The sequence below is a fragment of the Rhea pennata genome, chromosome 9 (genome assembly GCF_028389875.1).
Source record: "Rhea pennata isolate bPtePen1 chromosome 9, bPtePen1.pri, whole genome shotgun sequence".
NCBI lineage: Eukaryota > Metazoa > Chordata > Aves > Rheiformes > Rheidae > Rhea > Rhea pennata.
In genome coordinates, this window is record NC_084671.1 from 9,000,392 (window position 1) to 9,013,894 (window position 13,503).

Here is a 13,503-nt window from a genome sequence, read left to right on the forward strand (position 1 = left end):
TCAGCCCAGCAGCAGTGCACTTCTTGCTGTCACTAAAGTGATCTGTGAACTGGAGTAAATTTACTCTATTGACTGCTTGCCCAAAATAACGTCAGTCCAGCCTCTGTTTTAATGCCTCTGTTATTTTGCTTTCCCTGTTGTCCTGGCCTCCCAACTCAACGTTTGACCTACGACACTTTGTTTTAGTGACCACAGCGTTTACTTGGGACTCTGACTTGGCAGTGTAGAGCTCCTAGTCCCCTAGAAGGGGAACATTATCATATGGACATTCACTACCAAGCTGTCAGCTCTTTAAAAAGATTGCAAACTGATTGGTTGTACTGCAGCAGTCTGAGGTCTTAGAACTAAAGTAAACCCCTTATTGCCCAGCGATTCCTTTACACACAGTGCCTTGGCATCTTGGAAGGCCGTTTTTGTCCAAGAAACAGCCATCTGTGAAGCATAGTGAAGCTTCATCGTGTTCAGTGTTACTTGTGCTATAGTTGTTCTTAATCTCATTTTTGTTTTGCAAGTTAAAGTAAATGTTCCCCTGCCCATCTTTTTCATAGTTACTCTTGTTCCTCTGTCAAACTCTGCTCTAGTTTTAAAATCCAAATTTGAAACTCTCAGCAAACAACATATGGTTTGCAGACAACATGCAGGCAACAATGACAATGGCTTTGGGGTGAACCCCTGCCTCACTTAGTGTGGACTCCATTGCCTTCTAATGTTGAAGTTATCTGTTTGTATTCATTATATCTAAGCTCATGCTTTCTTGGCTATGTTGGCCCTTGCAGACATTCAGCGAAAAGAATGCAGGTGGAACTTCTTGCTAAACTTAGCAGCTCTCAGCACATAGAGGCCAAGGTTTGAAAGAATGAGTAGTTTTAGGATTTTTAGGGTTTTCAACTTGACATCGTTAAGAGGTCTGTCTGACAGTCTGCAAAAGGGATTAGTTTATGTGGTTGTCTGATGTATGAAGAGATTTCAGTCAGTGACCTTAGAAGTCCCTTCTAATCTTATATACTAGATTTGAACTCTCTCTTTTTTTTTTTTTTTTTTTTAAGAGTATTCAGAGTGATAATTGCCAAAACACATTGGTTGCTTTTGTAATTCTGATTCAGAGGGAGGAGATGTATGGAGTAGAAACGTACCAACTTTGCATGGTTGCTTTTAAAATTAGAATTGCCAGTTAAATCCTCATGTTTTTTTTCTGAAACTGTTAAAATGCTGTGCGTATCTTTTTTTAAAATATGAACTGTGATGCTGCCATATTGTCATGTCAGGCATCCAGAATGGCTATGCTGACAGGGTATTATTTTTTTACTTTTCTAATAATCTGAATGGTATGAAGCCTGAGGAGGTAAAAAGGAGCACTCCTCCTCTTCCGTCTGCACACAGAAGGCTGGATGCTCCCAAGTGTGTGATGTCCTTAAATGGCAGAGGATGCGTGCTAATAGGATACCCAGTCCTTCATCTCTGGATTGCTGGTTCAAACCTAGGTCAGGTCGGCAGCGATTAAGTCACTCATCTTGTGAGATGAGATGAAGTTGTGTCTGAATCTCAAACCTAGGTAACAGTATTGTTACTGCATTTATATAGTTGATTGAAAAAATACTAAAAACTTGTGATGCCAATATTATAAAGAAATAAAAATACCAGCAAGTCTTATGCATGTCTACAAATAATGACTGATGTGAGCTGTCCTCAGGTTCCCTCTGGTGGCTGAGCAAAGTGTGTGACTGCAAGCCCTGGAAGAGGCATTTGCTGCCTTTAAACCTGTCTGGATATACGCCGAGTTTTTATCCTATTTGAGGAACCTGCACAAAATGAAACCTCTGTCATGTTTAGATGATAGTCAGTATTTTCAGATTTGCTGTGCTGGCCACCATCAAATTTCTGGGCACTGTGTGAAACCTCTATATGATGTATTGCTGTATGTGTCAGCAGCTTGAAAGCACACACGAGCTTTCAGATGCAGGTATGAAGAACTGCATCTGTTGAGATTCTCTCCTGTTTCAAACCACAAGATGGTAATACAAATTGTGAAAAGTCTGAAATAAAGTGAGGTTGATGGTTATTTGTATTATGCTGCAGTAAGGGAAAGGATCTTTATGGAAAAAAATGTTATTCAGAGAATTAGTAATGAGTTAGTTGTTCTTCTTTATAAATGCCATTCTTTCAGTATAAACAAAAAGTGTTGCCTTGGTGTCTGTACTCAGCTGATGGGAAGGACATTTGGTCAGTCGCTGTTGAGCAAGAGGTCATAACACCAAAAGCCAGTGATGGTGGGTGTTGTCACCCCTCAGGAGTGGCTGGTAGTGCAGCAAGGTCAAGAACTGAATGGAAACTGGTCTCAGTGTACCTCTCAAGAAGTGCTCTTTTCAGGCCAAGTTAATTTTTTTTTTTTTTTTGATTTTAATATAGTTATTTTATCACTTAGGCTCTTCATACTGTTACTGTTCCGTGAATAAATAAAATGCTTAGTTTCCTGAATGGGGCCACTGTCATCTTCACTCCAGAATATAGATTTGAGGTTCCAAGCATTCCATGGGTGCAGTGGTTGCTGCCAATGCTTGTTTAGTATTGAATCACTTATTAAGTATATAGCATGTAGTATATAGCAGCTTTAGCTATTGTGAATTCATTTTCTTTTTTGGTCAAACTTTCTTCTACCAGTGACTGTCTAGTATATAGGAATATGCTAGTTCCTCCTTTTCCAGATGTTCCCATCCTTGTCATGTCTCTCCTTGTGGCTGAATCCTGTGAAATATGTCTCGTACAGCATTTTCATGTTTGGTTTTAACTACTTCTGTTGTCCTGGGAGGAACTGACCAAGATTTTAATTACCTCGATCTTATCCGTATGGGATAATTATGTTTTTGATAAAGCCTGAGATGTAAACACTCACCATATGGTTTATTTGTATACCTTCCTGGCCTCTTTCTGGGTGGATTTTTTGCTGGACAAGAGTGTTCTCCATTTTAGTTAATATTGCTTGAGTAAAGCTTGTATTTAAGTAAGAAAACCATCCTTGCACTGGAATAAGAGTACTCACAGACACTAAGTCTGATCTTCAAAGGAAAGTTTTACTAGTTCATATTGTAATAACAGATATAGTTATCCTGGTTACAGAGTGGAGTTGGCAAGATTGGTATAACGTTGGTATAACTGTACCTGCTCTAACTGCTTGAGGCTATGGGTGACATGTGTGGCCACAGCCAACTTCATGAGAGGAAAGGCCAGAGGTACAAGCTGCATGGGAGCCCAAGCATATTTCAGCCATATCTGTGATCTGGACAGTGTGGGAAGCCAAAAGGGAAGTGCACTATCCTTTCTCTGCAATTCAGGCATAGCTAGTGTGACCTTGTCTCCAAATTGTAAAGTGATTCAAGATCCTGGGTGGAAAGCACAACAGTCTTGCATCTTGATTTAGTCCAGAATCAGGAGAGTTTTGTTAGATGCTGCTCAAAGTGCAACAGTTCTTGTGCTTAGAGAGGGCCACACCAAATGCATTTGTGGATAATGTTTAGTTTAAGAAGATAGTTTTGGTCCTTGGCACATCTCCTGGCAGAAATGGTCACATTTTAGCCTGGGTCAGAATTTCACAAACACTTATGTCCAGAAAAAAATTACTGACAGTGTCAGCATCCAGATGGCAGATTGTCAGCCAGGCAATACTTCGTAGTTCTACTGCTGCACAGTTCAGGAACTTTGATCTTGGGACCATCTCCTAATGTTTCCCATCTTGTTTTCCAGATCTAGAGACAAATGGTGATCTAAGCAGTGATGACTTTGAATATGAAGATGAAGCAAAGCTTGTTATATTTCCTGATCACTATGAAATTTCATTACCAAACATAGAAGAGTTACCAGCTCTGGTCAGTGAATATGTGAAACTGATAATAGTAATTGTCTCTCACTTCCATTTTTATCTGGATTGTCATTTGTTTTCTTGTGTGTTGTGCTTGTTTTTACATAAGGGCCTCTCCTTACCAGCTATAATAGACCAGCATTTTTTAAAGTCAGTTTTGTCTTTATTTCTTGGGTTTTCTTTTATGTCCTTTGTTGCTACTTTTATTGTGATGCCAGCTTGTCCCAGGGAAACTCACACAGCATGTTTTGTTGTAGTTATTCTCCTGCTATAATAATAATGGTAATAACTGCAACCTAGCAGAATACTTGCGTATTTAAGCATATAGATAGTTCTAGTGATATCAAGTTAGGTATGGGGTTAGGTTTAGCTCAGTTGGTTAGAGTGTGGTGGTAATAATGCCAAGTTTGTAGGTTCGATCCCTGTACAGGCCACTCATTTGAGGGTTGGACTAGATGATCTCTAGAGGTCCCTTCCAACCTTACCGATTCTATGATTCTATGTGCTTAGCAAGTGGACTGGGTGCCAGCTTCTGACCAGTCACTGAATTGTATTAGATTTGGAGTTTAATATACTTTTGTTTTCCAGGTGACGATAGCTTGTGATGCACTCCTCAGCGCAAAATCACCCTACAGGAAGCAGGACCCTGACTCCTGGGAAGAAGAGCTACAAGCATCTAAACATGCCAAAACACTCGTACAGTTAGACAATGGTGTTAGAATTCCCCCCAGGTTTGTTCATTGTAGGCTCTCCAACGCAGTCCAGAATAAAAGAATTAAAGCCAACAACTCAGCCAACGATTTTCTTACATGCCTGCTGGCTGGGTGTGTGTTTAGTTTGACATGCTGTAATGATTTGGGAATGCAGGACCGGTTCACACCTTGCTTGTTACTTTTTTTTCCCCTTATTTTCTCTTGCAGTGGTTGGAAGTGCTCAAAATGTGACCTGCGGGAAAATCTGTGGCTAAACCTGACAGATGGTTCGGTGCTGTGTGGGAAGTGGTTCTTTGATGGCAGTGGGGGTAATGGTCATGCACTGGAACACTACAAGGAGATGGGGTATCCCCTGGCAGTCAAGTTGGGAACCATCACTCCTGACGGAGCAGGTCAGCTGCTTGGCGGGTTCTGAAATGGTGTATTTTTTGTACCTGACACTATCAATGTGTATCTATTAGTAAGTCCATTTTTGTGCCTCCAATGTAAATGTTTGAGAGTTTGATATGGAAAGGAAACTCCATGAGTTTGTGAATCCTGGGGAGGGGAGGAACACACACAATTTGGAGAAAACCAAAGCCCTTATGTTTTTTATGTACTCCCCTCATCCTTTTTTTATATATGATACAGATTTTTTTTGGTTTTGTCTAATGGTAGATTCGTAATAGATTGGGTAGAATGGTGGTGGTTAGAAACATTAGAGACTTGAGAAACAATATTTCTCAATTCTGCTATATTTGCTATGCAGATTAGAGCAAATGGTTCAGTCTTATGTAACAGAAGTAACAGCAGAGTAACAGGCAGAAAACTCCAGTAGTATCAGTATATCTGTGTCTTTTTTTTTTTTTTTTTTTTTTTTTTGGTTATGGAAACCATGCCGTTTTTCCTTGTTGGTTCAGTAACATTTTCTTCAGTTTAATGAATGGGGCTGCTGTGATGCTCATTTGTAAAAAGTCTGGAGATTCTGAGAGGGAAAAAGCTATAGAAGTGTCCTTGTTTGCATATGCTGAGTGTGACATGCTACAGTGTTCCTGTGGAGAGGATTATGGTGTGTGAGAATTAGGCAGAGCATAAACATGAGCTGAAAAAGTCATAAGCAAAGAGATTCTTTTCTTCAACTCTAAGGAGTAATAAAAAGGAGATACCACAGATACCACAACTATATTTGTTTTCTAGTGATTGTGACCATATGGATGAAAAAGAGCTGTTTGGAGCAGCCTCTTTTTTACATACACATCAGTGAGGATTTTTCATCTTTTAAATGTTAGTGAGTCTCAGGGAAAAGATACTGTATTCAGATTCACCAAGCTGTGCTTCAGAATCACAGAGCAAAATCTATTTTCTTCTGTCTCAGAATAAATATTGCTTCCTTGTGTGACCCTGGTTTTGGATGTTTTCTGTCTGAATCTCTCAAATATTGGAGATAATTAGGATTTATCCACTTACAGACTTTAAACTCATCCAGAAAATAGAAAGAATGTTCTGCAGTGTTTGTTTTGATGGGATTTTTGGCATCTATAGCAGCAGTACTTGTTTCCTATGGCTGTTCCCCTTCTGCCTCCCACCTAGCAGCTGCTTCCTGTCTTAGGTGGCCTTTGGGATAACAAAGGACAGGCTGTCATCCTTCCCTCTGAATGGGGGACAGCAGCTGTTCTCCACAGGCCTTTGTTGTTGTTCTGGATGACGTGAACTTTGTTTCCCTATAGAAAAGACTCCCTTCCCCCAACTCTCCTCACTTCCTTTTCAGTAATAACTCTCTCCGATATATACTGCAATGCTAATCATAACTGCTCTATAGGGCTGGATGACAGATGAGCCTCAGAGGCTCCATGGCTGAATGTGACTCAAAGTCCGTCTGCTTCCCTGGGCTGGAGGTGAAGAGGTGACAGTAAAGGAGTAATAAATGTTTGACCTTCTGCTGACTTATTCTTTTTTCACACCAGTAAGGAGAAAGAGGTGCTGGTAATACTCGATCTTACACTACTTATGCACAGAGCAAGCATAGGCATAGACAGGAGAACTCTTGATCTTTTGTTGGGAAGTCTCTGTTGCATAAGTTATGAAAGGTTTCTGGGAGCATTATCCCCGTTTTTTTAGCCTTTTGTCAACAAATAGATCTGGGACCAGCTCAGAAATTGAACCAAATTCTAGCTTCCAGTCTGGGATCTCAGACAAGATACACAAGAGAGTCAGGAAAGTTGCATACTTCTCTAATTTGAATACTTTATGACAGACTGCTACCCATGCTACCCTGTTAGCTCTCTTGACAATTTCACTAGGTTTCTGTTCAAGTTTTTTTAAGATTACGTATCTGAAACTGGTTTGAGGACTAAAGAATAGAACAAGGGTTGGAGGTAGGAGACCCCATTGAAGAGATAGTTGAACAAGTTGCTTTGTGAATGCCAGTTGTCTTGGCAATTGTCAGATTCTTCTCTGGGGGATCCTGGGAACTTGTTTCATAAGGGACAGTCTTACCATTGCTTCTTTTATTTTGATTGGAATGGAGTGATGTCTATACAGCCAGAATAGACATAAATCTTGAACTCTAAATAAAAAGGAGGTACAGGTAGCATTATATGCTTTACAATGTAGTTTTTCTTTTTTAACCATATTAATAATTCTCCATACTTCACTGTACAGTGGTGTCTAATTCTGATTTTTCTTGTTTTCTTTCTTCTTATGTTCCTTTCTTCCTCCTTCCCTTTTCCACACCTGTGATATCAGGTTTTTTTTTTTTTTTTTTTTTTTTTTGCATTTGCTGACCTGTCTACATTCTGCATCCACCAGAGTCTGCATCACAGCACTCCAGACCTGTCTTTGGGGCACTTATGTTCTTGCTTTAATTAGCTGGGGTTTTTTTGTTTGTTTGTTTTGTTTGTTTTTTTGAATAGGTGGATTCTTTTTCCTCTCATGAGGTTAAGTTGCCCACACAGATGAACAATGAATGTATTAAAGCATATGACACAAGAGCAGGGATTGAGCAAAGATCAATGTGTGTCTTGTGTTCCATTTCTGCTGCTCTGGGTCAGCAGTCTCAGATGGCTGCTCTCTCTTCAGATGCCAGAGCTGAGGAAAAATAAAATCCAAGCTTCCATGTTAAAGGCAATCATCCAAGAGCAGTCGATGTATAATCTTGCTCTGATAGGTGTTGGAACTTTGCAGGGTTTTTTGGCCATGCAGTGACCTCATCAGAAGACTATAGGAATGTTGTGAGCTCTTGTTTATGGGTGACCTGTAGTGTCTTCTGGAAACACTTGCTACCATACAATGGAATTCCAGCAGATGTGCAGCTATAGCCACGTGCATGCCAGGCAGGTCACCCAGGACATCTGCTAATAGAGGGAGTGATGGCTAATCAGCAGCTGGCAGTATGACGCATGAGCACTGTTCCTTGGTTTGGGAGAATGAATGTTTTTCATAGGGCTGGTAGACTTTAAAAGTTGCATTAAGTCTTAGAACATTGGCTAACCCTCAGCCTATCATTTCAGTATGGGGTTTCGTACTAGCACTCTTAAAAAAAAAGATTGCCTTCTAGTCTTGTATAGGTGATGGGTTGAATCATAGCCAAGGTCTGTGGTTGCCAGGAGAGGGCAAAATGAGGACTTTCCAAAAGTGGTGTGACGTCCTGCGAACAGCCTTTATCTGAATTCTTGTTATCTTCTCCCCAGTTTTCATAACCTGACTCAAGTTTCCCTGTCAAGCTAAGACTAGATGTGTGGGGCAGGGTTACAATGTGATGCTCCACTGATCATGAAGAGAACTTGGCTGAGAGAAGTACTGATAACTGGCAGAGAGGCAGGGGATTCTGGGTTTTGGTATGAGGGGAAATGAGAGCAGGGAAGTTTGGACATACGCTATGGAAGAAGAGGGGAGAGAAGATGAAAGGCCTGTTCGGGTCTTACTAGTGCACGTGTTATCACTTGTAAACATTCATGATGCCTGCAGCTTTATCGTTATTTGCTCAAATAGGTGAAAGCTGCTCTGGACTCAGCTTCATGATGGGACTGGCTTGGTTAACAGTGAAAATGAGTTCTTCTCTTTTTGTCCTTCTGTTGGATTTATTACACTTGGTTTCCTAAGGAAAACATCATCACTAGATATATTACTTCTCTCCTCAGTTTGAACTTATCCCTGGTAAATCTTTTTTGTGAATATACCTAAGGCTGTAAGGACCTGTGATAGAGGTAGAACTGAAAGCCAGACCTCCCGTTCAATAAAATAAAGACACTCCAGTCACCAAACCAGCTTTTCACTCTGTCAGTCAGATCAATCTTCCAGGTTATTTCTAAATAAAGGTTCTATCATTTGAGTGTGCAGGCGTTCTCAATTCTTCCTGTATCTTCACAGGAAAAGGGCATAAGAGGATTCCTTGAGCTGTAACAGAAATTAAAATACCATTGGCAGTAGTCAGTTGGCTTCATATACCAACAATTTTAATGTGTCAGCATGTATCTGATAGCTCCATAACAACTCAGAATTTCTTGTTACCGTGTTCAAAATGTGGAGTGGCCACATGTCTGAGAATGTCGTGCCCTGTTCCCTGTTTGCCCTACTTATTTTGGGGGAAATATGCTGTAATAATTGAAAATATTCTTAGGCTTAGGTTTTAATACTACGAGGTTGTAATTCCTTTTAAGGAGAGTAGTTGAAGTGTGGAAAATTTAAGGTATTTACTAAGCTATACAGGTCTGTATGTACACATTTTTCTGCAGATCCTGAACAAACCTAGCGAATGTGAGTAAGACATTTTGTATGGGTGCTCTTGTACTGAGAATGCAACGTTGGTTATCGCAGATAAGGGATAGCATTTGGTGCAAGTTGTCATCTACTTTTCTTTGCTTTTGTAGATGTCTATTCCTTTGACGAAGAGGAGCCAGTTTTAGATCCGCATATAGCAAAACATTTGGCACACTTTGGAATTGATATGCTACAAATGCAAGTGGTATGAAATCCATCTTTTATTTAGATTGTTGTTCACTCTTCTTGCTGGGGAGGTGGGGACAGCAGAAAGGTCATACCTGTAGCTTATATTTGTGTGATTACTAGAGACTGTTTTGATGTTATTTAGTTTTATAAAGAGTTCTAATGGCCAGTCCATGTTTTATTCTCTGTGCCTGATACAAACCGAATCCTAAACCCCAAGTCTGACAATTACTTTCCAAAAGAGTTTGTAGCCTGTAGTTTACATGCTTTACTGGTAATACACCATGTACCTTTTTCCTCAAAGATGAGAGAACTCATTCAATTAGGGAAGAATATCTGAAATATTTAATTAGTGAGTGATACAGTTCATGGAAGGAAGTCTGTTGCATATGTAAACAGAAAAGATCTTGAGCAAAAATAAGCAAAGTAATGGATATGTAAAAACATGATTACAAGGTTATTTATATCAAGCTATAAATTTAAATGTGGATCTTGTTAACAAATAAATTACAAATCCCAAATACACATACTCTCTCTCAGTCTAGAAGGCAGTGTGGACTATAATACGGTACACCAGTGAGGAACCTGGGCAAATGGGGTCCTATTTGTTGCAAATAGAGCTCAGCTTGTTGCTGGTCTGTATCAGTGGCCAAGTCCTTTTACCAATTTGTGTCTCAATGGATGCTGATTCCAGTTCCGTTTAAATGATCAGAGAAATCTGAATGGAACATGGATATAAAGACAGGTGTGTTTCTATTTTTCAAAGAAGTGCATAGCCCAGTATGACTACCTGAGAACCTCAACATGAAAACTATTAAAAATGAACATGCCTGGTTTAGTCCATTTCATTGCCCAAGTTAGGGAGAAAGCTAGCAATAAACTGTAAAATAATAGAGAAGAGTTACACTGCATTTCAAAAGCCCCTGTGGTATTGATAAACAATGTTTTTTGTATATTCATTTTTTTGCCAATATCATGAATAAAAAATTTCTTTTAGCCAGAGGTGCTTATGAAAAATCTGTTTTACTCAGCAAGCTTATAAAACCGTGTTACCATGTCAGCTATGATGAAATCAGAATCAAAACCTACTCACTTCAGCTCGCAGTCTGTACAGGGGCATCACAAATTTGGGCTTTCATATGTGAATAAAGGGAAGAGTTCTTAGATCTGCAGCTTTCATTTGTTTTATATGCTGGGACCATTTTCTGGAGGAACAGCTATTCCTGGCCATTATGAATGGAATATGAAACCTGAAAAAATGAAGTGTTTTTCATGCTGAAGTTTGAGTTCACAACTGTGAGAGAAGAGGGACTCCCAACTGGGACTGAGGTCACAACTGAAAACACTCAGAGACCCAGTGCTCTGAAGATAAGAGCTAATTGTACAAACAGGGCAATTCTGGAGGAGCAAGCTGATCCTGATCTCTTCCCCTACATGGGGGATCTACTTCCCTTTCCCCCCTGATACGGGTCTTTTCTAGAATATAGATCACAAAGTTGGTGATAATAGTATCATAATAATTGTGGCTGAAGGTGTGTTTTTCTTTTTCTTTCTTTCTTTTTTTTTTTTAAGAGAACATTCTTGTTGCTTTCAGACAGAGAATGGGCTAAGAGATAATGACATCAAACCAAGAGTCTCTGAATGGGAAGTAATTCAGGAAGCTGGCATGAAACTCAAGCCCATGTATGGCCCAGGATACACTGGCATGAAGAACCTTGGAAATAGCTGCTACCTCAATGCTGTCATGCAAGCGATTTTCAGCATCCCAGAGTTCCAGCGAGCGTAAGCAGTTCCAAGCCAGCTTTCGTTACCAGCTGCTACATTCTCCAATTTCTGTTTTTCTAAGCAAAATGATATTTTAATTTTTACCTCTCCTGCAAACAGGTCTCTTTCAGTCAGTTCAGTGGCCACTTAGAAGCAGTGATTGTATTGTTCTGTTAGGCTGAGCTTTCATTAAGATGTTTAGAGGCCTAATTATGGTAAATAACATGCACTGGAATGGAAGCTGCTAACAGTAAGTTTGTTACCTAGTTATCCTCTTTGAGGTAGAGAAATGCTTAGAGGTGGAGACTGAGAGAATAGGTCAGATCATGGAATAGAATTTAAATCCTGGATGAATAATAGTGTTTTTGCTTTTTCTCTGGCTAGAAGCAAATAAGTAAATCTTAAATATCTACTTCCTGGCTTCTTTACTATGTTTGCATCATGTCAATGACTTAATCTAGCTCTAGCGAGTGTTTCTATCATGCAAAAAAGTTTGACTTGCCAGCATAGTGGGAGCTTGCCGAAGTATCACTGCAATATTTATTAGAGAATCCCTGAGTAAATCTCACTGTGGTATCTGAACATTTCTGCTTTGTTCTTGTGGTCCAGGTATGTGGGAAACCTTCCAAGAATATTTGACTACTCCCCTCTTGATCCAACGCAAGATTTCAACACTCAAATGTAAGTGACGCTTTTCAATGGTTTAATCTGTTAAGTTAAATAGAATCTAAATAATGCGATGGCAGGGCAAAAGAGAATCTCAGCAAGTGAGATATAGCATAGGATGGAGTGTGAAGCCCTGCCTTATTCATTACAGATAAAACGTTTTCTCAGAGGGTCAAACAGTAAATTTCTTTTTTCTCTGGAATAATATCTTCTCTTATTTTCTGGGTTATTTTTTCTGTGTTTGATTTTGTTGTTGTTGTTGGTTTTTTTGTTTTTTTTTTGTTTTCTTTTCCCTCTCTTCCCTACAGGGCTAAATTGGGACATGGCCTCCTCTCAGGCCAGTACTCTAAGCCACCCGTGAAATCTGAGCTTATTGAGCAGGTGATGAAAGAAGAACACAAGGTATTTGAATGAGCTTGTGCAGCCTGGTAACTAGGTAAAAGTGATATCCCGAGAAAAGGGAACAGGTGCTGGGCATCGGAGAGTGCGGGTGGATCGAGCATGAGATGCTTAGCAAGGTGGAATGTGCAGGATTCTAGTCAGGAATATATTAGTCAGGGGCTATTTGTGCAAAGCATTAAAGCAACCATTGGTTCTGCTATTAAAGTATTCTGCTGCTCCAGTGATAAGTGCAAAAGTTCATAGAACTCATAACTTATGTTGATCTCTGTGGGGCAAAAGAATGTGGTTTAGAGAGTCCTGAGTATCCAGAAACACACTTCTAAATCTGAAGTTCCCAAAAGAAATATAAAGAGCTCCAGCTGTCTCTAGTGAAGTGGCTGACAAAATTCCACCTGACTTCAGGAGAAACTTTTTATATAACGTAGAACTTAGTGGTGCCAGAGTTTTTCATGCCTGTGAAGGAGGTGCCATTCAGAGCTAAATCTACTGGGGATTGGCTCAAATATTATTTAATGATACAAAAATCTTGCAGAAGCAAATCTGTGCCTGTGGGATCTAACCTGAAAACATGGTAGCAGGTGTGGTTTTGGATACAAATTGAAACTCTTAATTGCTGGACACCCTGTGGGGGTGGAGGTGGAAAAAAATATGTATTTCCTGATTTGTAATAATTCACAACAGGAAAAAAAAAATCCTTGGAATCAGCTTTCTGAGAATAGACTGTTTCAGAACAAAGATATACAGAGGGAAGTATTGTGTAGCTAAGGTGCAATACACAAAAGAGAGGAACTAGGGGAAGAAAGAATTTTTTTTCCCCGTGTTTGTGTAATAATTGATTTTATTTCTCTGTCATAATGAGTGCTACCAATAGACTGTACTTCTGTTTTTGCTGTAATTGGCAGTAATTTTGTAGCAGAACAGATATATAGCTCAGTGTATGATTGATATGTAGCTTCATAAGCACCAGTATTGTTGGTTCTGTAATCTTAGTATTGCTTTTGTGCTGTTTTGCAGCATGAAAGTTGCCTGGTTTTCTTATGCTGCAAAAATCATCAGGGTGCATGTTTGGCACTGTAGCATCCATAGGCCTGTATCTTCATTTATCTGCTGTGTTTTTTATTTTTTTTCTGTCCTTCAGCAATAGATACTTGTAGTCATCAGAAAGCATATTCATGTTCTCTT

General features: G+C 39.6%; 1 protein-coding gene across 1 annotated transcript in view; it reads left to right on the top strand.

The window, feature by feature from the left end:
- USP13 (ubiquitin specific peptidase 13) overlaps window positions 1-13,503 on the top strand; it is a 54,550-nt gene that overhangs the window by 19,614 nt on the left and 21,433 nt on the right. The window contains exons 4-10 of the mRNA XM_062582505.1: window positions 3,739-3,860; window positions 4,442-4,584; window positions 4,774-4,958; window positions 9,414-9,508; window positions 11,084-11,271; window positions 11,863-11,934; window positions 12,228-12,321. Of these exons, the coding sequence (XP_062438489.1) occupies window positions 3,739-3,860; window positions 4,442-4,584; window positions 4,774-4,958; window positions 9,414-9,508; window positions 11,084-11,271; window positions 11,863-11,934; window positions 12,228-12,321 (899 nt within the window). The remainder of the gene's footprint in view (window positions 1-3,738; window positions 3,861-4,441; window positions 4,585-4,773; window positions 4,959-9,413; window positions 9,509-11,083; window positions 11,272-11,862; window positions 11,935-12,227; window positions 12,322-13,503) is intronic.